Below are 24345 nucleotides of genomic sequence, written 5' to 3' on the forward strand. Positions count from 1 at the left end.
TCTGTGCATCCAGAAAACAGTTCTGTGAAGTGATGCCGTAAAAGATACTAGAACTCATGTCACTGATCTCCGTTTGGAAGGATGCTATCCAGTGAATATTCAAGAGAAGTATGCACAATAATCAAAATAACATAAACAATCAATCCTCAATCTTCAATCTCTTTGTTACAGTCATGAGTGTTTTACAAGTTTAAAGATGACAAGGCAAATATGATTTTAGCTTTGAGATCACCAAGACAGCTTAATTTTCACGCTGCAAATTGAACAGAAGATCTCTCTTCAAACAAGAAATAGTTACCCGTTGAGCACGGTTGATGTAGTATATTGGTGTGTTGAGTATTTAGTAATTTAGCAGGAAGCGAAAACAATGAAAAAACAGAAAATAGGTGGTAAAAGATGCCTTGGCTTCACACCAAAAGAGTTTGGCTTCACACCAAGGAGTCTCCAATCTCTGGAAAGTAAACTTTTCTTAATATCTCAAATCTCCATTTTAAGAACTACATAGGGAGTATTTATAGCAAACTAAACCTAGAGACAATAGGATAAAAATCCCTTACTAAAAAGGAATCCTAATCCACAAAGGAACCAATCCAAACAAACTAGGAAACTTAAATCAAATCCTACTAAAAACTGGAAACTAAAACTTGGTAAAATCTGGAAAATCTATAAATCCTAGTGAAATCTGGAATCTGGAAAAAAATAGTTTTCCTATTGAAATCTAGAAACTAAGATTTCACCCCAACCATAATGATAATGTTGGATTGGCTGATCGTTTCTTCCTTCTTTGGTAAACCTTAAAAGGTTTGTCACAGATGTCCGCATCAACGGTGCCACCCAAATGTTGCTCAATCTATTTCCGAAAAGATGCTGTGCCAGTGGACCCAAAGGTCACTGATGCTCTCTTCATAAACTCCACACTCATCAGTTATAGGAGATACATTTTGATGATCCCAGAAAATTATGGTCGTGTCAGCCTTGCATGATTAGTTGTGAAATAATACTGAACAGGTGAATAACATTTTGAATGAGCAAGAAAAGTTCTTTGCCATTGAATTGATCAAATAAATATCCTCCGATAGTTTCTTCGAGCACCTGGCTGATAGGCTGCTCCAGAGGTCCAGCAGCAACAGGTTTTTTCATATTCAGATACCGAGACTCAGTCTAGTAAGGATAGCCAGGAGTGCATTCCATGTCCTTCCAGGATATCATCTTCCTGCGATCCCTTCCTCTAAAAGATCTGGCAACAAGCTGACCAATAACAGGCTTACACAAACCAACATCAACCACAGAAGTGCTCAGTCTCTTTTCAGAAGACGGGGATGCCTCATCCATGTAATAGTCGAACAACATTGCCAGACAACAAACCTGATGAGCTAAGATATTATTTTCTTCACTTTGAGGTAACATCTTCACTATGTGCAGATTGACCTGCAAGACGCAAAAGGAAATTGCCAATTTACAGTGCTCATTCAGGAGAGAAGCAAAATATGTAGTCCTAAGCAATACACCACAAACAAGGAAAAGGTCATCATACTGCTGCGATGCAGATAAAATAAATACAGCCTAGATGGTTAACTAGTGAAAGTGCAGGAATTGAACTACAGATTGAGACAATAGGAACAATAATTCATAAACTAGATGTTAATATGCTTTCACCGAAAGCAACTCAGCAGAAAATGCTTAATCTTGATTTGCGTTTAAAAATTTTTAAGTGGGAGCAAATAGAGTACAGAAAACTACTACGCCCATTTCTCTTATGTTCTGAAGAACCCAGAGCCCAGAACAAAATGCCACCCCCTACTGATTTACAAATGATAGCTACGTCAACTGCTTACCTCTGCTTCCATTGCACGGAGTTCATTATAGCACTCAGAGTCATTGCTCTCTTTGTGGTTGTCTCCAGATATACTGCAAAGACTCAATGCAAAAAAAGGAGGCCTCAAAGGATACTCCATGCTGATCTTAATCTGCCATAACAGAAATGATAAGAAATAACGGAAAATTTGGCGCAAAGTATGACAAAATATGATTGGATGAATTATAAGCTACCTTGGCTTCTAACTTTGCTTTCCTCTTATCCGTGTCTATACTCCTGGTTAAAACAAGACAAAATTCTCTGACCCCAAAATCCATCCATGAGTTTCCAGCAACCTCAAAGCATTCAATAGGCACTCCATTTTCTTCCTCTGGCACAACATGTGCTGGTTCGTCAAGATCACTCTCAATATCCAGCAAAAGATCTGAAGCTTCATCATGTTTCTTATAACTTAGCGATTTTGCCTTGCTGATAGGAGGACTTTTTGAAAGTAAAGCCAGCCGCCTGGAGCGGTCAAGATTAGCTCCTTTTTGGTGAGCAAGTTTATTATCACTGGAAACTGATGCAACTGGAACCAAAGACGGAAGTTCCCCATCTTCCCTCATACTCTCCAGCTCTTCCTTTGAAGAACCAGAATGTCCAACCAAATCAACATCCATAGGTTCCTGACCCTGCTCCTTATCTATGACAGACAAAGATGATGCCGGATTAGGTGGAGGTCCTAGAGGTGAAAAACCATGCAATTTGCACAAAGGGGTATGCAAAACCCATGGAACACTTTCACAAGACAAAGCAGGCCATTTAAGCTTCATAAGTGATTCAATCTGTTCCCTGTAAGCCAATCAAAGAATGCCAACTTCTCAACATAGGGCATACCTTACCACACTCACAAATAAGACACTAAGAGACTTCCAATAGAAAGAAAAACCGTCAAATACGCATAAAAGTTATAGACAGATAGGGCAGATTTAAGTTCCAAAGAAACGGGCAAGGAATTAAAAATATAAATAAAATAAAACACACACACACACACACACAACACAAAAACTAGCTACTTTATACCAAAAGAAGTGCCAATAGCAGTCACAACCAAGTAGAACAAAACCACTAGAGCTAACACTCTGATTTGATCACATTGTATTATCCTTATCCTACAGATTTTCTAGAATGTTCTTGATGATACAAGATGCTAAATATACTGAGCAGTGACTCACACAAGAGCCATCTGAGCTTTTTTCCTGGAGCGAATTCTTCGTACAACTGTCTGTATTCGATTCTGCTGGCGATAAAGTGACAGACCAGATATAACATCATGTTTAGCTGTATCACCACTTGGAGTTTCAGGGGCAGCAAGCAAAGGTGACACCTCAGGCAAGAAATCAATTCCGGCCAAATGTTGAGCCCACTTATATGGACGGGAAGTTCTCCTTTCATCAAAGGCAGGAGCATCACCAACAATGAGCTTGGCTGACTGCATCAATAAGTACAAAATAAATATGAGCACTATATGAACTGTTAATAGAATAGGCAGAATGAGAGACAAAGAGGATGGAGAGGGATAAGACTTAAACCGACACATAGATAACCAAATACCACCAAGAAAACAAAAGAAGAAAACATTACTACCTGATGGGGAAGCTCAAGGCCAGTGTCGTCTGGGAATAGGTTGCATAAGATGTTATTCTCCGCTGCCTCATGGGATCCATCAATTCCAACACATACAACATTTAACTTCAACAGATACTCAAACTTGAGGGTCATAAGTTTTGAAGACTTTGGATCAGAAGCCTCATCATCATGAATATGAAGAATGATTTTCAGCGGATGAACTTGATATACCCCTGATTGCTCAAGGTTCTGCTTGACTGGAACCCTCTTCGGCCGCTTTCTCCTTCTCTGCCCATCATCTTCCTCATCTGGTGCATCATCCTCCAGCCTACTAGCCTCTGCATTGGTTGAAACGCCTGTTCCATTACATAACATTAGTATTTAACTATTTTTTTCTTCTTTTATTTTTAGACTGAGCAGACTGAAAACCAGATCCAAAAACAAAAACCACAGCACTCATAAATTGATTAATTTCATCTGGGCAAGTTTATGCCCATTGAAAGCATCCAAATTTATGTTCATAACTACATATTAAGAGTCGAGCATTAGTTACCAGTATCCTTATTTGCTTGCTGGTGAGCAAAAGCTTGAGCATCCTTCACACTTCCCACTATCTCCAACTCAATTTGCTCATCAAACGCTTCTTTCTGCGCCATGAACTGAGAGTAAACTACATATAAAGGCGGCGGAAGCAACTCGGCCGAGTGGTGCTGCTTGAGCTTCTTGGTATGCTGAAGCCCTAACTGATTCTGCACCGGCAACGACGCCTTCTTCAGCGACTTCAGATGCGAAGGAAGACTCGACAGGAACTTCTTCCGATTCGCAATCGTCTCCAACAGACCCTTCTTATGTATCTCCAGCTTCTGATGAAGCTTGCAGAGCTCTTTCCGCTGAAACAGCTCAAAATTGAGCCTCTTCATCATAAGGTCGTGCGCGACGTCGTTTGACAATGTCGGCGCTTTGATATGGCCAGGGGCGTCGCGAAAGAACTCTTCTTCAGGCACGAGCTCGATGTCTGGGTACTTGGACTTGAAGTCTTTGCAAGCTTTAATGGCTTTAACGTAGTGACTCTTCTCGTACATCAGATTATGGAGCTGCAGCGTCGTCAAGTCCACCGGTGCCTTCGCGCTTTCCGTCTCGGCTTTCACTCGGTCTTCATCGAGCAAGATCGAACGATTCGCCTGCAAATTCAATCAAACAAAACGCAAAATTCAACAAAAACCCTAAAACCCTAAAATTTGAATAATGGGAAACCCTAAGACAGTTTCAGAACCTGGCGGAGGGTGACGAAATTGAGGAACATTTGAGTGACGAGCTCGCGGAGCTCCGATTTAGGTTTGTTTTCTTGTTTAATGGCGAGCATCTTCGTCACTATCTCCTCAACTGAGGACTTGCTCTCTTGAAGCATTTCGTACGGCGACTTCTCTGGTTTCTTCTGCGTCTGAACAGCTTCTTCCTCCACCAGCATCCCCTCCTCTATCTCATCGTCTTCCATGTTTCTCCTCAATTGCTTTCGCTGTGTGTCTGTTTCTTCGCTTTGTCTTTTGCCTTTAAAAAAAATAATAATAATAATACAAATGAAGAAAGAAAGAAAGAAATTGCTTTATAAATATTTTTCTTTTTTTATTTCCCTCCCACGAGAAATGGCGTCGTTTAATATTGCGGCGGTGCTATAGAAGGCAGGACGCCGAGTAATTTGAAGCTGTTCTGCGGCTACAGTGACTATGGTAGAACTTGAAGAGCAAGGTCCTGCCATGACAGCTCTCGGCTCTCTCTTGAAGCTCACCGAAGTCTTTCTCTGGTTCGTCTCTTTGCCTCTGTTTCTCTCTGACCAAATATTAGGGCTTTGCCTTTACTCCCTGTGTACTGTGATTACTCGGTTTTCTAAGTCCGCGTATGCTTTGGCAGGGACGATGGTTTGAAGGAGACGAAAGACGGGTCCTTTTCCATGGGACAAACTGTAAGTCTTTGGTTTTTTTTAGCTCAATTGCAGTTTTCTTTTTGAAAGCTTGAGACTTTCTGTTGAATGCTTTGAATCTCGCCCTGTAATTTCAGAAACCAGCTCGTGATTGTAGTGGTGAAGGCTCAAACCTTCTGGATTCAGGCTAGTTATTCACTTTCATTTAACGCTATAATTAAGTTATTCGTCTCAACTCTCAATTGGTTTTATACGTTTTAGTGGGAATTTCTGGGTTTCAGAGTGTGGAACTTTGCCAGAGGATATAGAGCTTACTAAACAGATGAATGCATTGGGGCTTCCAGTCTCATTCCTCACAAATAAGGAAGTAAGTTAACATTTCTATGTAGAACTATGTCATTTCAATTGAAGATAAAATACTGCTTAAACCGCATTCACATCTACTACCAGAAGGACAAGTGATAATTTTTGGTCTGTTGATTTGATAACGGTACCCATTTGCAGAAGAGGAACAGAAAGGCGGAAGGCAAAAGAAAGGGTATGCGCTTGAAGCATCCAGTCACTTCTCAAGGCTATGTGGTGGAAGCACTGGAGTCCTCCAAAGTGAGTGTGGGGAGATTGTATCTCCCGTTAATTTTGATGGTAACACAGGCAGTTCTTTGTGTTGTATGTCAATGATGGGTCAAAGTGAATCATCTTCCTCTGATGTTGCAGCGGATGCCATTAAATTTCAGTGCCTCTCTGTTGAAGGAGATAATCCAACAAGTTCAACTGAGATTACTAGCCATGCATCCAAGGAAAATGATCGTGATGGAATATTGGGTGTTGTTTGTAATGATGGCCAGGATTGTGATTCTTTACACAGCAGTGCTGTGGTCAATGACACAATGAAAATTTCAGCGAGCACTACTGATTTAAATGATGGAATTTTCTCAGGAAGCTGCTCAACAGATGCTGCTATTAGCCAGGAACCAGGTGAAAGATTAATGGAGCATGATCACTTAGAGTGTTCATTGATGACTTTGCATGAAGCAGAAGGTGCCAAGATTTGCGAGGATTATGTCCCCGAGAAACCATGTGTTTCTGAATCAGTTTCATATTCCACATGTTCAGAAGTGCTTGACCATGATGGAACTGACAGCCAGGACAACGGTGATGTTGGAGACTGGATGGTCTATTGGGATTCTTACTACATGAGAAATTACTTCTATAATATCAGAACACGTACTTCGACATGGCACCCACCCCAAGGCATGGAACATTTAGCAACTGTTGACACTACATATAAGTCAAATGAAATGACTGCTCAAGTAATTGATATGAATGTTACAACTGATTTAGAGACAACAGATTTATGTGGTTTGAGTAAAACTGAATCATTTGAAGAAGTAATCAGTGATGATGTTTCACAGGGACAGCCATATTGTGAGCTCTCGGGGGGCCTTGAACTCACTGTTGACAATTCTATGTCCGATACAACTTTGCCAACTGTCAGTCTAAGCAGATGTCTGGAACATTCAGTTGAACTTAATGAAAGCAATAACACCGGTAATGATGGAAACGCATCATACTTGTCATCAAATTTCCAGGACCTTGCTAGGTATATTATCTTCTTATATCTGCTTCTTCTCCCATTGAAATTCATTTTTCTGATTGATAATGTTACTAAATGTCGACCCTGAGACTTTTCATTGGATGGTGCTCACAGTTTCAGAAACAAAACCAAGCAGTTGGTTGCCAATGAGGTCTACAAAAATGATTTGGAACCAATTCTTGCAGAAAAAACTGATGAACCAAATACTATTGATCTCTATAATGAACCTAGTAAAATTAACTCTTGTGAGGAAACTCTTGAAGATTTTGAAGGTGATGACGCCTTTCAAATATTAGATATGAGCAGGTAGAATTCAAAATAACGGCTTTGATTGGCGCTGTTTCAGCTTGTTTTGTTTTCCTGAAACCTGTATGAAGTTTTGTCTACTACTTTTTTGTTTGCAGCTTGTCCAATACATACACTGAAGAAGTTTCTGAAGATTTTAATATGCATTCAGGAACTGGAGTTCCTGCAATAAATGAGATGGAAATGCATCATGACCTTTCTGTAGTAAAACGGAAAAAGAAAGTGAGAAGAATGAAAATTCAGAGGAAATTATCTAATGAGAATGAAGGTTAGTGAATTAACTTTTTTGCTACTATTAGTGCATTTATTTATTATTTTTTTCTCTGCATTTGCATCCTTTCTGATGAACCATTCTCGTATTGCAGAACTTCTATTTCAAGGGTTATTCAAAGAGTTTTCTGCTGATATTGGCAAATATTGGTGTCAGAGATACCTATTATTCTCCAGATACGATGATGGTATAAAAATGGACGAGGAAGGATGGTTCTCTGTTACTCCAGAGCCTCTAGCTAGGCATCATGCAGAACGTTGTGGAAGTGGCATCATCATTGACTGTTTTACTGGAGTTGGTGGGAATTCCATCCAATTTGCACATATGTGAGTAATACAGTGAATGTCTTACAATTTTCTGTTGTTATTCCAAAGTTCCTCCTGGTAAACCTGATGAATCTTATGGTAAGGAAAAAACTTGTTGGAAAGTGTTATCTTGTACAGTGGGTCTGATCTTGGGATCCTAAGACTAGAAACTACTAATTCCAAAAATATATTTTGAATGATAACTTTTTAAGTACAGTTCAGTTATCAAAGAAGACCAGGTAGATAATACAGGCACACAAGCAAATTTATGTGCCTGCATGCATTTTAGTGTGTCTATGCATGTACTGATGTATATTTGGTAGTAAAAACTTCTGGCCTAATCAAGCATTCAAGTAAGCGTCTGATTCTGACGTTGCAGTTAGGGGAGGCACCATCAAAACAGATGATTAATAGTTGATGATGTTCTTTCATCCCTTGAAAGGTTTAGGTCTAGCTGACATTATCACTGACTTTCATCCCTTGACTGATGTTCTTTCATCTCACTGACATTATCATTTCAAAATTCCCAGTAGGTTACTTTCTCCGTTCATACTGTTGACATTAAACAGATTGAGACATGTTATGATGCATAATAGTGGTTCATGTTGATGAAGAACATATGTTTTTAATGGATATATTGCATAACGCTAATTGTATGCTAGTTTGACCACCTGTTTTACAATATAATATTTTCAGTTCAATTGGCAAATCCAGTACTCTTTCGTTATTTATTTTATTAATTAGTTGACTGATAAAGAATAATTTGAGTACCTTTAAAATTGATGAACCGATGTCTAAGATTTTAGGCAGGACCCAGGCTGCTGCTTTTTTATTTATTTAGTTTTTCATATACATGTGATACTGCAGAAGCAAACATGTGATAGCAATTGATATTGATCCAAAGAAGATTGATTATGCGCACCATAATGCTGCCATCTATGGGGTTGATGACAGGATAGATTTCATAAAGGGGGACTTTTTCGAATTGGCACCAAAGCTGAAGGTACTAAAACAATTTTCAATGTTGTCTTGTGTATATTTCGGATTGCAAAATGCTTTCTGTTATGCTTTACTAGACCTTGTGTTTTGGTAGATTTCCTCGATTGTATTTGTAGAGGAGTACCTTTGACAATATTTTGTTCAGCAGGTTTTTGGCATTTCTGTTGTTTTGCTATGGATTACCCAATGCTAGGTGGTGGCAATTCTGAATTGCTGTAGTTTTTGACACTATCATAGTTTTGTTGAATAATTTTTAGTCTTATCTCTGCTGGTTTATGTAATAGGTGCCTAATATGCCCCATAATTATACTTGAAGTCATTAGATTTTTAGTAAACAAATTATATACTTGACTTTTTATTTTTAGCTTTTTTGAATTTCTTCAGTTATCAATATTCCTTTTACTGCAGGCAGACACAGTCTTTTTGTCACCTCCGTGGGGAGGACCTGATTATGCAAAAGTAAAGACATATGACCTTAGGATGCTTAAGCCACATGATGGGTGCGTTTTCCTCCCCCTTTTTTCCTTTTTTGTTGTTATTCTTTTAAATTCCTGAGTTGAAATCATATTAATTTTTCTCATCCTTTATTACTCATTGTGCAGATATTTTCTCTTTAACACTGCAAAAGAAGTTGCTTCTAGGATTGTCATGTTTCTTCCGAGAAATGTTGATCTCAACCAATTAGCAGAGTTGGCTTTATCAGGGAGTCGACCATGGTCATTAGAGGTACTTTCTTTTCTTTTTCTTTTTCAAATTCAAAGTGCCTTCAAGTTTATTGGCCCCTACCACCCCTCTTATCACATGGCTGAATAGTAGTTGTGTTAATAAAAAGATTGTGGAGCCATTTTCAAACTAAAGACAATGAAATCCTTCAGAGATCTGAAAGAGATCATAACTAAAAGGACAAAAGGAAAATCACTGCATACCAAGAAAGAAAAGAGGTAGATCATTGGGTACATGTTTATTAGTTGGCAAAGCAACATGGCATTGAGGCTTGAACTTGGGGATGAGCTCTTGACATTAGGTAGTCCCCACTCTCCACCACTGGATAGTGGTGCCTGGAGAGACCCATCGATCTAGAATAACAATTTCATGTTTTCATTTGCTGTAATTGTTAGGCCACGAATATTGTTAATTTCTTTTCTGTAATCTATGACCAAATAGAGTATGGCATTCTAATCTGAGTGTCGGGGTATTTGGTTTCAGGTCGAGAAAAATTTTTTAACTGGCAAGTTGAAGGGAATAACTGCTTACTTCAGTGACATGACTGGGAGACAATGATAGTTTTAGCTTTATTCATAAGAGATGAATATTGAGCAGCTTTCAAGGGTGCACGTTAATGCAACGTTGTTACTCACCATAAGTGGTTTGGTAGTTGCAGTTTTGATTTTGAATCGCAGAAACCATTTGCCTTGTGTTGGCCGGAGCCTCATGCAATTGAACTTTTTTCACTCTACAACTATAATTGGTGAGATGAAAAGTTTCAGCTCTGTATTATTGTACAGTCATCTAAGCTAGTGTGATGCAATTCTAGTCATGTTGTAAAAGCAACAGTCATGTATCAATGAGCTGTGTTCTGATTGAAATATGTACATAACTTTTACTGCAAGAAAACTTTTTTTTACCCTCGGACTTGATTATAGACATAGTTCAGATTTACTTGTTCTTGAGGTTTGTTGTTGATAAACCTTTTTCAGTCAGATTTAGAAACTTCCCATTAAAAACAGTGGAGGAGCATATGCGGATTTTGTAACATGTTGTGACGCTGCATGAATCCGGTTTGAGCGGCACGAATTCAGGTTTGTGTAGCTGCCATGGCCCATGGGCGTGGGTTTGGACATAATAATGGCTCGACTTCTTTCTCGAGAGTCAAAATATTCCCCCCTTTTATGGCTCAATTTTCTCATAAACATTGAATTACCCACCCCCGCAAACCATCCTAGCAAATTATATATAAACCAACCAAATTATATCCATTTGTCTTGTCCTAATTGTGATTGTGTGATGAAAAATAGCAACTCCTATATTCTTGTCAATGACAGTATGACATGTATGTAGAAGTTTTTTTGATAAAGTATTTTTACACATGTGTTAAATCGTGATTTACAAGAATTCTAGAGAAAGAAGCAAAGCAATTCCCAAAAAAAAAAAATTAAAAAATTGAAAAGGTTTGAGCATCTCCAAGGGGAGAGGCAAAATAGTAGGCAAACCTCATTTGTCTTGCCGCATTAGCATTTTCATGCTCCAAGGGAATAGCCAAATGGATAGGCAAAATATATCTATTCTTCCCAACAAAACAATATTGTCTACTTCAAAGTGAAGAGGTATACTGGGCCTCACTTACTTTTTATAATAAAATATCTTCTATATTCTCTCACCTTACTTTCTATAAAATATAATAGTAAATATAAAATATAAAAATAAATAATATAATAATGATTTGTAAACTTGCATTGCCTAGTTCTTTGGAGTGAGTGACCAACTTTTTTCATAAGGCAAATGGGTAGGCAAGATGCTTACCTAGGTTGTTATAGTATAATTTTGCCTACTTCATTTACATATTCCCTTGGAGATGACAAAGACAAATTCTGGCATATAAAATAGGCTTATTTACTATAGTGTCCCCCAAAAATTCAGTCAAATTTCACTTTACTCCTCAAGCTAAAGTGACCCACTTAATCCCCTTGACCATGATTTTGTGTTCCACTTGACCCCCACCATTATCTCTATTAATAACTATAAGTTTTGATGATGTGACATGACTATTTTAATCTTTTTACCACAAGTGATGATGTGTCATGTGAAGGGCCCACTTTTTTTTTCTTCAAATTGAATTAAATATAAAATAAAATAATGTAATTAATTCTTTAATATATATATATATATATGAAAAAATAAATTTATTCTCTATGCTTTAAAAATAAAAATAAATAAATAAATCCTACCCAGATCCAACTCTACCTTGCAACACCTGCCTAAGCAGCTTCCCCAACCCCTCTCCACTCCTTTAATGGCGGAGGCGCATGGGGACTAGTGCAGTCGCTGGCCCCCACTGAAATTTTAAAAAATAATAATAATAAAGTACTAGTATGCAGCCCAATTTGCTCTAAGATAAAAGTCATTTACCATATGGGCCATATTCAACCAAAACTACATTACCATGTGGGCCCTACTAACCAGCCAAATTTCCTACAACTATACGCTCCCTATTCCTAAAAGGATTAGAATTATTATTATAATATATGTTGCCTTTTTATATAAATCAATAAACCTAAGCCTTTTTTTCTTTTCTTGGGTCATAAACACAATCAGACCAACCAATTACTTGTGAGTTTTTTTTTTTCTTCTCAAAATCTAATTATATTATCAAGTTTTTTATTTCTATTGATTTCAATGGGTCTTTCAATTTATGTGTAGATTACCAAAGGGAAAAGGCTTTGGAGATATTTGATGCTATGAATATTGTGAAGAATCGGTTACTGATCTTTGCGCAAAAGATAGTTGAGACAAAAGAAGATCATATTTACCCTTTAGTGTACTTGCTTATGACACTAGCACTAATCATACTTGTTGCGACTGCAAATGTAGCGAGTATTTTCTGCTATGAATACTGTGAAGAATTGGTTACGCAATCGAATGGGGAATTTGTGGATGAATGATTGCTTGGTTGCATATATTGAGAAAGACATTTTTAATAGTATAGATTACGATGTTGTTGTGCAACGATTTCGAAATATGAAAACTCATCGAGGATAATTATAATTGTAATGAATAGACAATATAAACAATATGATTTTTGATGTTTTGATGTTTTGATGTTTTGATGTCTTGTAAGTTTGAAGTTTTTATTATTTATATTTTGTGAAAGGCCCCTAGACACATGAAATCCTGGGTTCGCTACTGCACTCCTCCATGCTTCTTCCTTCCAATTTCCAAAACATAAAAAAGAAAATAAAAGATCAATCTTTATCCCCAAAGAACGGCCTAATCTTTCCTCTTTCCTCATTTCTCCTTTCTCTGCAACCAACCACTACACCATCATCTATAACCATCCAAACCCACCACTAGCCATACTGTTAGAGGACACACAATACACGATTGAGCCTAAGACTTTGTGGTGAGTCTGTCACCGCGTCCTCTTTCTTCAGCAATGTCTGCTCTCTCTTCCACACTTTGTGTAACATCTCACATCGACCAACGGAGATGGGGTGATGTGCCTTATATGTACATGTTCACCTTCATCTAGCACAAGGTCTTTTAGGAGTTCACTGGCTTCGGAGTCATGAGAATTTGAAGTTAAACAAGTTTGGGCTAGAGTAATCTCAAGATGGATGACCCACTGGGAAGTTGCTCGTGAGTTCCCAGAAATAAAACTGTGAGGACAAAGGGGGCCAAATCGGATAATATCGTGCTACGGCGGAAACAATCCAGGGTGTGATAGAATGGTATTAAAGCCACTCTACCATGTGGTCTGATTGTGCCGACGAGGACGTCAGGCCCATAAGGGGGGTAGATTGTAACATCCCATGTCGACCAATAGAGAGGGGATGATGTTTCTTATATATACATGCCCACCTTCATCTAACATTAGACCTTTTGGGAGCTCACTAGCTTTGGAGTCATTGGAACTTCGAAGTTAAGCGAGTTTAGGTTAGAGCAATCATAGGATGGGTGACCCACTGGGAAGTTGCTCGTGAGTTCTTAGAAACAAAACCGTGAAGGCAGGAGGGGCCCAAAGCGACAATATCGTGCTACGGGAGAGCCTATCGGGGTGTGACAGTTTGACTACCTCATCCACCGACCCAATGTATACTAACCCCTTAACGCTGGCGACGACGGAGTTGTCATCGTGGGCTGGATTGACAAAATGACATCGGAGTACTTGGTCCACAGGGTTTTTGTCTTTTGTTTTGAATTATTGTTTGAAAAGCTAGTGATTTAGGGTCCGTCCATTTGATTTTGAGTAAAAATGTTTCAATTTAGGTCTAGAACGAGGGAATTTTGGGTTTGACTATAAAGATTAAAGGTTGGGGTTTTGAGATGATTTGATTGGAGAGAATTGTTGGAAAGCCTGGGTTAGTTTTGAGGGGAGAGAGAGAGAGAGAGAGTGAGGCATAAAGAAGAAAGATTTTTATTTGTTAATTTTTCTATTATATATATATAATTAAACAAGTAATTATATTTTTATTTAATTTAATTTAAACCAAAAAAAAAAAAGTGGGCCCTTCACGTGACACATCATTACTTGTGGTAAAAAAAAACTAGAATAGCTATAACACATCATTAAAACTGACATAATTATTAATGGAGATAAAGGTGGGAGTAAAGTGGAACACGAAATCACAGGAAATAGGGTTAAGTGAGCCATTTTAACTTTGAGAGTCAAAGTGAGATTTGACCGAAGTTTCAAGGGTCATTATAGTAAATAAACCTATAAAATATGGGTCACCTTGGATGGTGATGCGGACATACAGATATTGGATATAGTTGCCAAGTGCCAACCCGTGGCTGCCTTTTGTTGTGACAAATAATAAACAAGAAGCAAACAGTTTCCTACTTCTTCTTCCTGTGAATCTCTGATATTGGATTGTCTGTATTATTGTATTGCTTGGTTTACATAAACTTTCCTATAATTTCAACGATAATGACCTCCACTGACCTTGGATTTGTAACCAAATGAGGAGAAATCAAATCATTTTCATTAGGGACGGAATCAGGATTTCAAAATGGGGTGGGCTACATTTACTTTACATACAAATATACTCAGTAGATAGAAAACTCAACAGTGCCATATAATTTCATTGATAACCAAAAAAAAAAAAAAAACCTATTTAATAAGCAAAAACAATAAAATCAATTACAAATCCTATTTGATAATTCATAAATTGAAACTAAAGGTACTAAGTAGATAGAAAACTCAATAGTACCATATAATTTCATTGATAACAAAAAAAAAACCTATTTAATAAGCAAGAACAATAAAATCAATTACAAATCCTATTTGATAATTCATAATTCATAAACTGAAACTGATAACCCCCAATTGCGAATCCCTAATTTATAATTCATAAGTTTCAATTGCAAATCCTAATTGATACTTCATAAACTTCAAAAAAATTCCTCAAATTAAAACATCAACAAATTGAGAGAAACTTACCTGACGAATATATGAACTTGGTTCACTTGAATTGAGTCTTGAAGGTGAGTGCAGCAGCAACAAGAACGTTCTTTTTTATTTCTCTACGTGCAAGTGTAGGGTGCTTCTTCTTTTCTTTTCTTTTCTTTTTTCTACGTGTTGTATGTGAGTTCTTTTTTCTTTCTCCCTCTTTTTTTTTCTCTACATGTTGTGTTGTGTGTGAGTTTTTTTTTCTTCTTATATTTTTATTGATTACGTGCTGTTTAATGAGGAGAATTAAATGAGGCTAGGTTATTTAAATTGGATGAGCTAGGTTTTTTTGTTTTGTTTTGGGCAGTAAAAAAATAAGCCTCTTGAATTGAGTCTCTATTTTTATTGGTATGTCTCTTTATGTGTAGATGAGCATGCACGTAAAGAAGGGTGTAAGCAATATACATTGTTGGCTCATTCTCTGACAGCTTAAATTTTTTAGACTAATAATTATCACACATATCGTCCAATCTAAAATCAAATAACAATTACATAAAAAATCACAACACATAAATTACTATTATGCAATATAACGCAAGCCTTAAACATTCTCTGAATGTGGAATTTACTCACATCAGACAACATTATCAAGGGCGGGAAAATTAAAATCAATTGTGAAATTCATTCACCGAAAAGAACATCATTGATTTGTCAATTGTATCATTACAATTCAAAATCCATGTCACTCAAAAGTTACACACCGGAAGTCCATGTTACCCCACACCCGGCTCCAAACCTTGACCCAGTTCCTGACATATGACACGTGGGCCCACTCTCATTTTCATGTAGTCAAACGTACTGAGGACGACGACCCAAGCATTAAAAGGCGCAAAGCAAACCCAGTGAGCCGACACTTGGATAAGCTTATATCTATTTGGATGAAATGAATGATGAACAAAAACAAAGTCGCATAATTAATCAAAATCCAACCTTAATTAATTAATCTTTGTGTTTTAGATTCGTTAAACAAAATCTCTTAAACGTGATTTGCCTTGATTAATCCCATAAATAAACAACTCTCCCTTCCCTTACTTCTAATACCCGCCATTTCACACTCTCAGATTCTCTCTGTTTCTTCTTCTCTGCGATATGTAAGTGAAAATGCCGGAGCAGAGATCGGGTCGGAGTCCGAGACGCGAGCCCCGACTCGGTCATCTTCACCCTCGAGTCAAACTTCAGTCTCTTCTCTTCAGCCTCCGCTAGCGTTGACCGCTGCTCTTTCGCCTCCGACGCCCTTGACCACGACTCCGAGATCTCTCCGGTACCGGCCGAATCGGCCTTTCAAGTTTCCGATTTGCATGCTTAATTGCTTTCTTCTGTAAAAATTGATGTTGATGATGATGATGAATGCACATGGATTGATGATGTATGATTTGACTGATGTAGAACTCGGCTGCACATGAGCACCACGTTGAAGAAAGCTCGAGCGGTACAGATCGCGATCCAGATCCGAGCAGACGCCTAACTTTCCACACCAGCAGCATCAAGCACTCTCGTCTCTCCACAAAAGCAGAAAAGGCCAAAGGTACAGCTCAGAAACCATACGACGTCGCTTTCCTCTCCGCTTTTGCTCAGTTTTTCAATTTTCAAACTCTCACTTGCTCACTGTTTTTGACTTCGAGCTTATGCAGTTCAAAAGGAAGACACTGACTCGGATTTAGTTCTCGATTCGGCTAGGAGCTCTTTCTCTCTGGCCATCAAAGGTAAAAACCCATTTTAGTCCAATCTAACCAGATTGAGCTCTCAGCTTCACCCTTTTGGGTTTTTTCGTCTTTCTATAGAATGCCAGGACCGGCGCTCCAGATCTGAAGCTTTCTCGAAGAAGCTAGACAGGCCGAGACCCGCTTCTTTGGATTTGAACAATGCCTCTGTCTCCTCGCCGAGACTGGGCAACATAAAGAAGAGTTCCATGGCGTCTCGGAAATCGGGGAATTTCCCGAGTCCCGGTACACCGAGTTACCGGAACACGAGTCTCGGAGTTCAGAAGGGTTGGAGCTCCGAGCGAGTTCCGGCGCCTACCAACGTGGGTCGGAAGAATACGACGGCTTCAATGTTGCCGTTTAATAACGGGAGGACATTGCCGTCGAAATGGGAAGATGCCGAGAGGTGGATTTTCAGTCCGGTTCAGGGTGATGGTGTGGTGAGGCCGTCGTGTCAGCAGACCCAGAGGAGGCCAAAATCGAAGAGTGGTCCACTTGGGCCTCCTGGGGTTGCGTATTACTCATTGTACTCGCCAGCAATGCCCATGTTTGATGGGACCAATGTGAGCAATTTCATGGCTGCATCTCCGTTTTCAGCTGGTGTTATATCAGCTGATGGATTGGCATTCCACTCCGGTGCCCAAAATGGAGCCTTTACAACCCGGGCTGAACCTTGCATTGCCCGTTCGGTTAGTGTGCATGGTTGCTCTGAGGTGCTGGACCAGCAGTCTTCACTGCCTGGCTCTCAAGGTTAGTGTTATATTTGTTTCCACTAGACATTACTTTCTTAATTGAGCCAAGTAAATCACCAATGGATTCTCGTAGTCATAGTAACTGGATTCGTTACATGAATGTATAATTAGCATAGCTGATTTAATTACCGTGTTAGAAATATGTTAAGCATGTGTATATACTTCCTGAACAATGAACTCATGTCTTTGGTGTAACAGTTGCTAGAACTATTGTACTCATTTCTGGATGGTCTTTGGTCTGTTTACATGTACACCAGATGAAAAGTTTGATGGACCTGATGGGGTCAAGGATGCGGCTACCAATGTATCTCGTGCAGTTTCAAGAAGGGACATGGCAACGCAGATGAGCCCAGATGATAGCACTCACTCATCTCCCACAGGAGGGCCTTCTTACTCTGCCTCCAGTTCCTCGGGCCTGCCTATTGTGGAAGTGCAGAGTGCCCCTTCTTTGAAGTTGGAAGTCAGGGATGTGCAGGTAGATGACCGTGTCACTGTGACAAGGTGGTCCAAGAAACATAAAGCCCGAGTACCTGGGAAGGGCTCTGATATTATTGATAATTGGAAAAAGAAAGATGCAGACTCTCGGTCTGCTGCTTGGGATCTTTCTGACTCATCGAAGAACATTTCAAAGTATGTTTGCCACACAATTTTACCATTGTGCATTGTTTATTTCTGAGAAGATGAAAGAAAAATACATTGAGAGTTCAAAAACTTTGTATGGAAAATTGATTCATTTGAACTCTGAAGAAAATGCCATAACCATAGAGTAAATTCCTATCTTTTCCATACACTAAAAGTACATTGTGATCTCAATAAATATTGATTGGTTGGCCTTTTGTTTGGTCAAATTTCCTGCCTAATTGTCACTAGTCCAAAATATAGAGATTTATGATCAATATCATTAAATGATGTGATATTTTAAAATGTGGACTGATACATATCTATACTAATATCGAAATGTCAACCTGTTGTCTTTCTTCAGAGTAAAAGAGAGGAAGCCAAAATCACTGCTTGGGAGAACCTGCAGAAGGCGAAAGCTGAGGCAGCAATACGGAAACTAGAGGTTTCTGTCTCTCTCTCTAGACTTCCATTCTTGTATATATGTTCTGCAAATATTGACCCTTACTTTAATCTGTTTCAGATGAAGCTGGAAAAGAAGAGATCATCATCCATGGATAAAATCATGAACAAGTTGAGATCGGCTCAGAAGAAGGCTCAAGACATGAGAAGCTCCGTGTTAACCGACCAAGCACGAGTTGCAGGGACCTCACATAGAACTGTATCAATTCGTAGAACTCGTCAGATGGGTTCTTTGAGTGGTTGTTTTACATGCCATACTTTCTGACTCCTCAGCCAGCCACCTGTTGCTCCACTTGGCTATACAACAAGGTAATTTGTCTGTACCATAGAAGTAAGAAAGTTTTCGAAAATTGTGGAACTTCTCATCTGTACCACGTATAATATAACTGTTGGGATCAATGAAACTAGCTGCTGATGCAGTTTAACTGGAAATGACAGCCTCTGATATAATTTACAAGCACGTCCTTGGGTGGGAAGGCATCTGCCTAATGAACTATATATATGAAACCTTTTGTGATTCTGATTCTTATGCTGTGTTCTGATGCTCACGAACAGCCATTTGCATATCTTTCCAGGTTAAGTAAATGAACAACGGAGGATCCAGAACATAAATGAATGGTGTATAGCAGTTAGCAGCTACTATTTCCACGCTAAATCAGTGTCAACGTAGCTTTCCAGTGGCATGAAGCACCAAAACCTCAGGTTCAGTCTTTTAGATAACTAGGACCCTAGTAAGCAATTGTTGCGGATTCAGCGATTAATAATGCTTGTGTGTGTATGTAAATCAAAGACTTCAGATTATATACTACGTTAAATTTTTTTCTTGTTTTTCACACACCATGAAAGCTTGTGCACAAATGGAACTACAATCATCTACTTGAGCATCACGTACAATTCTATTATAAATCTTTGCATATCAATCGACCTTAGAATTTTCTTGAGGAATAATATTATTAGGGTTTGCGAGTGATGGAAGGGATCCCAATCGTGTAAGATTGACATAATCTTGAGGAGCATGAGCTACCAATCCCGGAAGTATTAGACCAACAACCCTAAGGGCTCTCATAAACCATGCTTCATTGTACTCCGAGCCTCTTCGCAAAGGAAGTATGAAACTCCTAATCAGCTCCCACACTGCATTTAGGCTCTTTGGTATGACCCACAACGGATTAAAGTAGTTCTTGTTGGGTTCCTCCTCCAAAACCTAGCTCGAACCAAAATGTTTAATTAGCATTGTTAGTCATATAAGTAGTGTAAAGATGTATATAATGTTTTGGCTCAATATCACAAAACGTCTTTAAAGTTTACGAAACTATTATATTGCATAATTGCATTCTTAATGTTTTTTTATGTAATTTAAAAGTCATAGAATTTAAAAATGAAAAACCCATTTATTGAAGGATTTTAACCTTGAGGGCCATTTATGAACCCTAAACCCTTGGTTTTTTCATTTTTAAGTTTTATGAATTTGAAATTATTTTTTAAAAACTCCATTAATTTGTTGATGTGGCATATATGTGGAGTCCACATATCTCCAATAATATAGTGTCACGTGTATTTAAAATACAATATATATATTTAAATAATTTAAATTTTAAAAAAGAAAACAGAAATTTTATGAATTTTAAATTAAAAAATTTCACATGGACCATTTGTGATAGGTGCGTAAACTTTAGGGATATCTATATATTTATATATGTCACGTCAACAAACTAACGGAGTTTTTGACCAAACTTAATGACAATGACCATTTGTGATCACACATACTAACCTTGAGGACCACGAATGACCAAAAAAAAAAAAAAACATTAAAGATGCAATCTGGTTTAGTAAACCCGATGATGTTTTGTGATATTAAGCCTAATGTTTTTCTCACAAACTTCTTGCATACAACATATATATACATCATTTACCTCACAATAACTCGTACAGATCACGTTATTGTGTGTGTGTGTGAGAGAGAGAGAGAGAGAGAGAGAGAGAGAGAGAGTAACCTTTCCTTGATAGCAGCTGTTGAAATAGAGGCTGGGTCCAAAGTGCTTAAAGAAGAGAGTTTTATCATCATAAGGTATCCTAGGCACCAAGTCATTGGAGTAAACATACCTCATATACCTCACACCATACTTTTGTAGCTTCTCCTTCATATACCCCCCAAATTTCGCATCCCCCACCCTAGGCTGTCCAAAAGTGTACACCCCCTCCAACCTCTCCATCAACAACTCATATTCTCTCTCATAGCCATGCATTGCCAGGACAGCAACAAACATCACAGCCAATGCCCCGCCCAAGCTGTGGCCTGTCAATATAAACTTGGCACTCTTGTTCTCCTGCAACAAATCTATCAGCTTTTTCCTGATTGTGTAGTAAGCAAACCGATGAGGTTGGTCAACGTTGACTTGCTCTGTTTTGAGCTCAAGGGGCCAGGTGTAGTTTGGTTGCATGCCGAGAGCTTTCATGAAGCCGCTGTGTGCCTTGCCGACTTCAGAGAACTCGCACCATGAGATGTCGACATCTGTGCTCCATTCATCGGCATCGAATGGTTCGGTGCCTCTAAATGCCACCACGATCAAGTTGGGGTCAGATGTTGTGTCTTGGAACAGGAAAGCTTGTGTTGAATGTCGTCCCAGGTAATCTGCATAACATTTTGAAAGCCTATATTGTCTTGCTCAGGAAAAAATAAAATAAAACAACCATATAAATTGTGTAAAGAAAATGCAAGGGTTTGCTGCTTCCTTACTTACCATTCCAACAGTTGTAAAACCGCAAGAATTTCATCTGCGCACTCCAAAGAATTAATTAATCTTTTAAAAAACAATTTCATCGTCATCAAAAGGAACGAAGAACAATTTTTGTCAATCCTTTTAAGAATAGAGAGAGCACTGAATTAATTCGGTGAATTGAGCATTATTGTGGAATGCCAGTGAAGACATACCTTCCAGTGATCGTTGACAACTGTTTTAATGAGGTCTTCATTCTCGTACGACCATTTAGCAGCCATCATGGACAGTGCCCCTTTGTATCTTGCATCCTCAGGTTTGATGTTGACGTCCAATTCAATTCGCCAATCGACATTTCCCACCACCGATAATTCGGATGTTAATGAATCTGGCTTCACCACCTTTCCTGCACTCCCGCCCGTTTTACTCATTTAATTATAAATTAAACAGCAGAATTAGCAACATAATCACATAATTAATTCCCTCTATCTGGTCTGGTTGTCATAATTAAATTAATGTTTTGTTGTGTGTTTTAATTCTTGAGCTATATGGTCATTCACCATTTTGGCTGTATTACTGACCAGTAAAAATCTCTCAATGGTCTTTTTTTTTTTTTTTGTGTGTGGTCATATGATACTGAAAGAGGGAGATTCAAACATATGACTTAAGAATAACTACTCTTAACCATTTTAATCATCCTTTGATACTGAAGGAGGGAGATTCGAACACATGACCTAAGAATAACTACTCTTAACCATTTTAATCATCCTTTGAATCAACTGAGGGAAGTTTAGTCCACAATGAAGCTCCCATCAAGTCAAGTAAAAACCCTTGTAGCTAAAAACGGAAAGGTTTTAATGATGTCCGTTTTTCTTTTTTCAGAAAAACAATTACAAACCTCCCGCATGCATGCACAAACTGTCATTAAGCATCATAAACATATTCTATCCATGATCCACCCATATAGATAGCTGGTGACTGATACAAAGAATTAAGGATATTAATATTATTATAAGAAAATTAATTAGAGCTTAATTACCTTTTAGCCGGTTTATGAAGAACATGAGCAATCCACCGTTGGCTGATATAACATTTAGCCACTTGTCGAACACGTCCCCAATCCGAGCCAAGGGGTCTCTGAAGAAAAGCAAGCTCCATTGCAGCACAACAGAGATGAAGATTACCCACCTGCGCCTAACCTCTGTGACCTTGTGCACGTCCTCTTCCGAGCACTCGATCTCGATGAATCTTCTTTTTCCTACATCAGATGAACATAGGAGGTAAAGGAGCTCAAGGAAACTTGCTTCTTCAGGCTTCAGAAAAAAGTAGCTTTGACAGACAGTTTCCTTGGGATCCTCCATGTAGTAATATGGCTTGGAAGCAAAGGAGAAATGATGAGCTGCTCGCTGCGTTATGTCGATGTCTCAACTACAAACAATACAAATGTAGGAAATTATATATATGCTTGTCCAATGATGCATATATCATATAACAATCTGCCAACCATTGGAACAAATAAAAATAAAAATTATGTAGGTGAGAGGATGGTAAGTTGCTTTAATGGGTGGCATATTGGAAATTTGGAGTAATTAACAAGCTTTTTATATATATTAAAAAAAAACTAATAGTTATTGTCGTTGCGGTTTCATGGTATAAAGCTTAGCTGGGCTGATTTGGAACTGGTAGACCTAGATTAATTGATGACTTAGAAATTACATTTATATCTTACCGTAATATGGCTGATAAAAAAAGATTTCTTATCTTTATCATTCTGCATGGATCACTTTTTATGGCCTGATTATAGTTAAGTATCAAACGTTTGCAAGGTGCAAGGTTTGTCCAGGTCATCAGATTGTAGTTAAGTACCAGATTCAAATTAAAAACACCTTAATTTTTTACATAATTAATTAGGAGAATAGCAGACAATGGTTAGACCTAGAAATTTTGTCAGGGGTAGGCTAATATTTTTCTTGGCTTTGGGACTCCAAGTAAAAAAATAATAATAATAACATAACATCTTTTAAAATATTTAAAAACTAAAAATCATCATATTTTTTTATAAATAATACAAACCCTTTCTCCTTTTCTCTCCCCTTTCTGACCTTGAGAAGTAGAGAACCTCACCCTGATGTTTTGAGTGGAACCTCAAGCGGAGAAGCAACTTTTCTTTCAAATAGCATAAGAAAAAATTCCAAAAATTTAACAACCAAACCCTAAATAACCCTAACAATTAAAATTTAACAACCAGAACTTAAATGTTAAAACACATGGAGAGAGAGAGAGAGAGAGAGAGTGGCCGTGAGAGTTGAGAGAGAGGGAGGGTCAGGAAAGGTAAAGTTGAGAGAGTTAGTGAGAGAAGGAGCGGTAAGAGTAAGAGAGATAGAGGGGGACAAACAATGATTCACACAAAGAAAAGAAGAGAACGAAGCAAAAGAGAAAATAAGCCAAATACAAAGAACAAGAAAAAAATAGAGAAATAAAGCAGAGAGAAACAAAAAAAATGAAGAGAAATGCAGCACAAGAGAAAATAAGTAGAAGAGAAAAGGTCGAAAAAGAGAAAAAGAGAAGGCAAAAGACGTAGAAGTAGCAAAATTTGATTGGTTTATTAGATTAAAAGACAAAAAGCAACCCAACAGACAACATGTGCTAAAACATTTGTGGGAGTAGGGACAACTTTGTAAAATTTGCACCAAAGTCTAGTCACTTTAAATCTTGAAATGGGCTGGAGTGAGCGCACTGCAGCCTGTACGTGGACCCTTGATAGCAGACCAAATGACTATGAAATATTACGCGATTTAAAGAATTCGTTGACGGATAATTAAATGATAGGGTGCTTGTTTTATAATTTCATCCACCTATTCTATTTTTCCATCCACTTTATTTTCAAAATTTTAAAAATAAATTTTTCCCTTTACAAAATGACTTTTAAGGACAAATTTAAAACTCTCTATTTATTAATATAAGCTTGACACATCATTAAAATTCAATCTAAGGGTTAGAAAAGAAGGACACCTGTCCACTTTTACTTGAGGAAAATAAAACAAAGGGAACCTAATGTCCCGCTTCTTTCTTCAGAAAAGATGAAAAGAACCCGCCCAAACTCTGAAACTCAA

General features: G+C 38.1%; 4 protein-coding genes across 5 annotated transcripts; 2 read left to right on the top strand and 2 right to left on the bottom strand.

Annotated features, from left to right (window-relative positions):
- Positions 1-450: 450 nt before the first annotated feature.
- LOC103320343 (THO complex subunit 5A) lies at positions 451-4919 on the bottom strand. The gene is made up of 7 exons (XM_008222013.2): positions 4698-4919; positions 3978-4605; positions 3443-3780; positions 3031-3287; positions 2050-2647; positions 1836-1967; positions 451-1428 (listed from the first exon to the last, which is right to left on the bottom strand). Exons 1-7 carry the CDS (start codon positions 4917-4919, stop codon positions 1162-1164), a joined length of 2442 nt encoding a protein of 813 aa, XP_008220235.1. The 3' UTR covers positions 451-1161.
- A 165-nt stretch (positions 4920-5084) lies between these two features.
- LOC103320344 (uncharacterized) lies at positions 5085-10440 on the top strand. The gene is given in 13 exon segments (XM_016792252.2): positions 5085-5225; positions 5333-5384; positions 5480-5528; positions 5624-5709; positions 5847-5952; positions 5955-6942; positions 7051-7242; positions 7341-7510; positions 7608-7839; positions 8686-8821; positions 9226-9317; positions 9420-9543; positions 10024-10440. Coding segments are annotated over 13 exon segments (2379 nt in total). The 5' UTR covers positions 5085-5148; the 3' UTR covers positions 10099-10440.
- Positions 10441-15961: 5521 nt separating this feature from the next.
- Positions 15962-19348, top strand: LOC103320346 (Remorin family protein). Its single transcript, XM_089045239.1, has 8 exons — positions 15962-16244; positions 16370-16508; positions 16615-16686; positions 16765-17433; positions 17693-18069; positions 18418-18498; positions 18577-18824; positions 19091-19348. The coding sequence occupies exons 4-7, from the start codon at positions 16893-16895 to the stop codon at positions 18778-18780; spliced, it is 1203 nt and encodes a 400-aa protein (XP_088901365.1). The 5' UTR covers positions 15962-16244; positions 16370-16508; positions 16615-16686; positions 16765-16892; the 3' UTR covers positions 18781-18824; positions 19091-19348.
- Positions 19294-23497, bottom strand: LOC103320345 (triacylglycerol lipase OBL1). 2 transcript variants are annotated; one of them, XM_016792338.2, is made up of 6 exons: positions 23357-23497; positions 22272-22660; positions 21448-21638; positions 21257-21290; positions 20510-21147; positions 19294-19719 (listed from the first exon to the last, which is right to left on the bottom strand). In XM_016792338.2, the coding sequence occupies exons 2-6, from the start codon at positions 22591-22593 to the stop codon at positions 19432-19434; spliced, it is 1473 nt and encodes a 490-aa protein (XP_016647824.1). In that variant the 5' UTR covers positions 22594-22660; positions 23357-23497; the 3' UTR covers positions 19294-19431. The 2 variants fall into 2 exon arrangements, with proteins under 2 accessions (XP_016647824.1, XP_008220238.1); XM_008222016.3 differs by having other exon boundaries at positions 23306-23445.
- Positions 23498-24345: the final 848 nt, after the last annotated feature.

The sequence above is a fragment of the Prunus mume genome, linkage group LG2 (genome assembly GCF_029339155.1).
Source record: "Prunus mume cultivar Tortuosa linkage group LG2, ASM2933915v1, whole genome shotgun sequence".
In the NCBI taxonomy this organism is placed as follows: Eukaryota; Viridiplantae; Streptophyta; class Magnoliopsida; order Rosales; family Rosaceae; genus Prunus; species Prunus mume.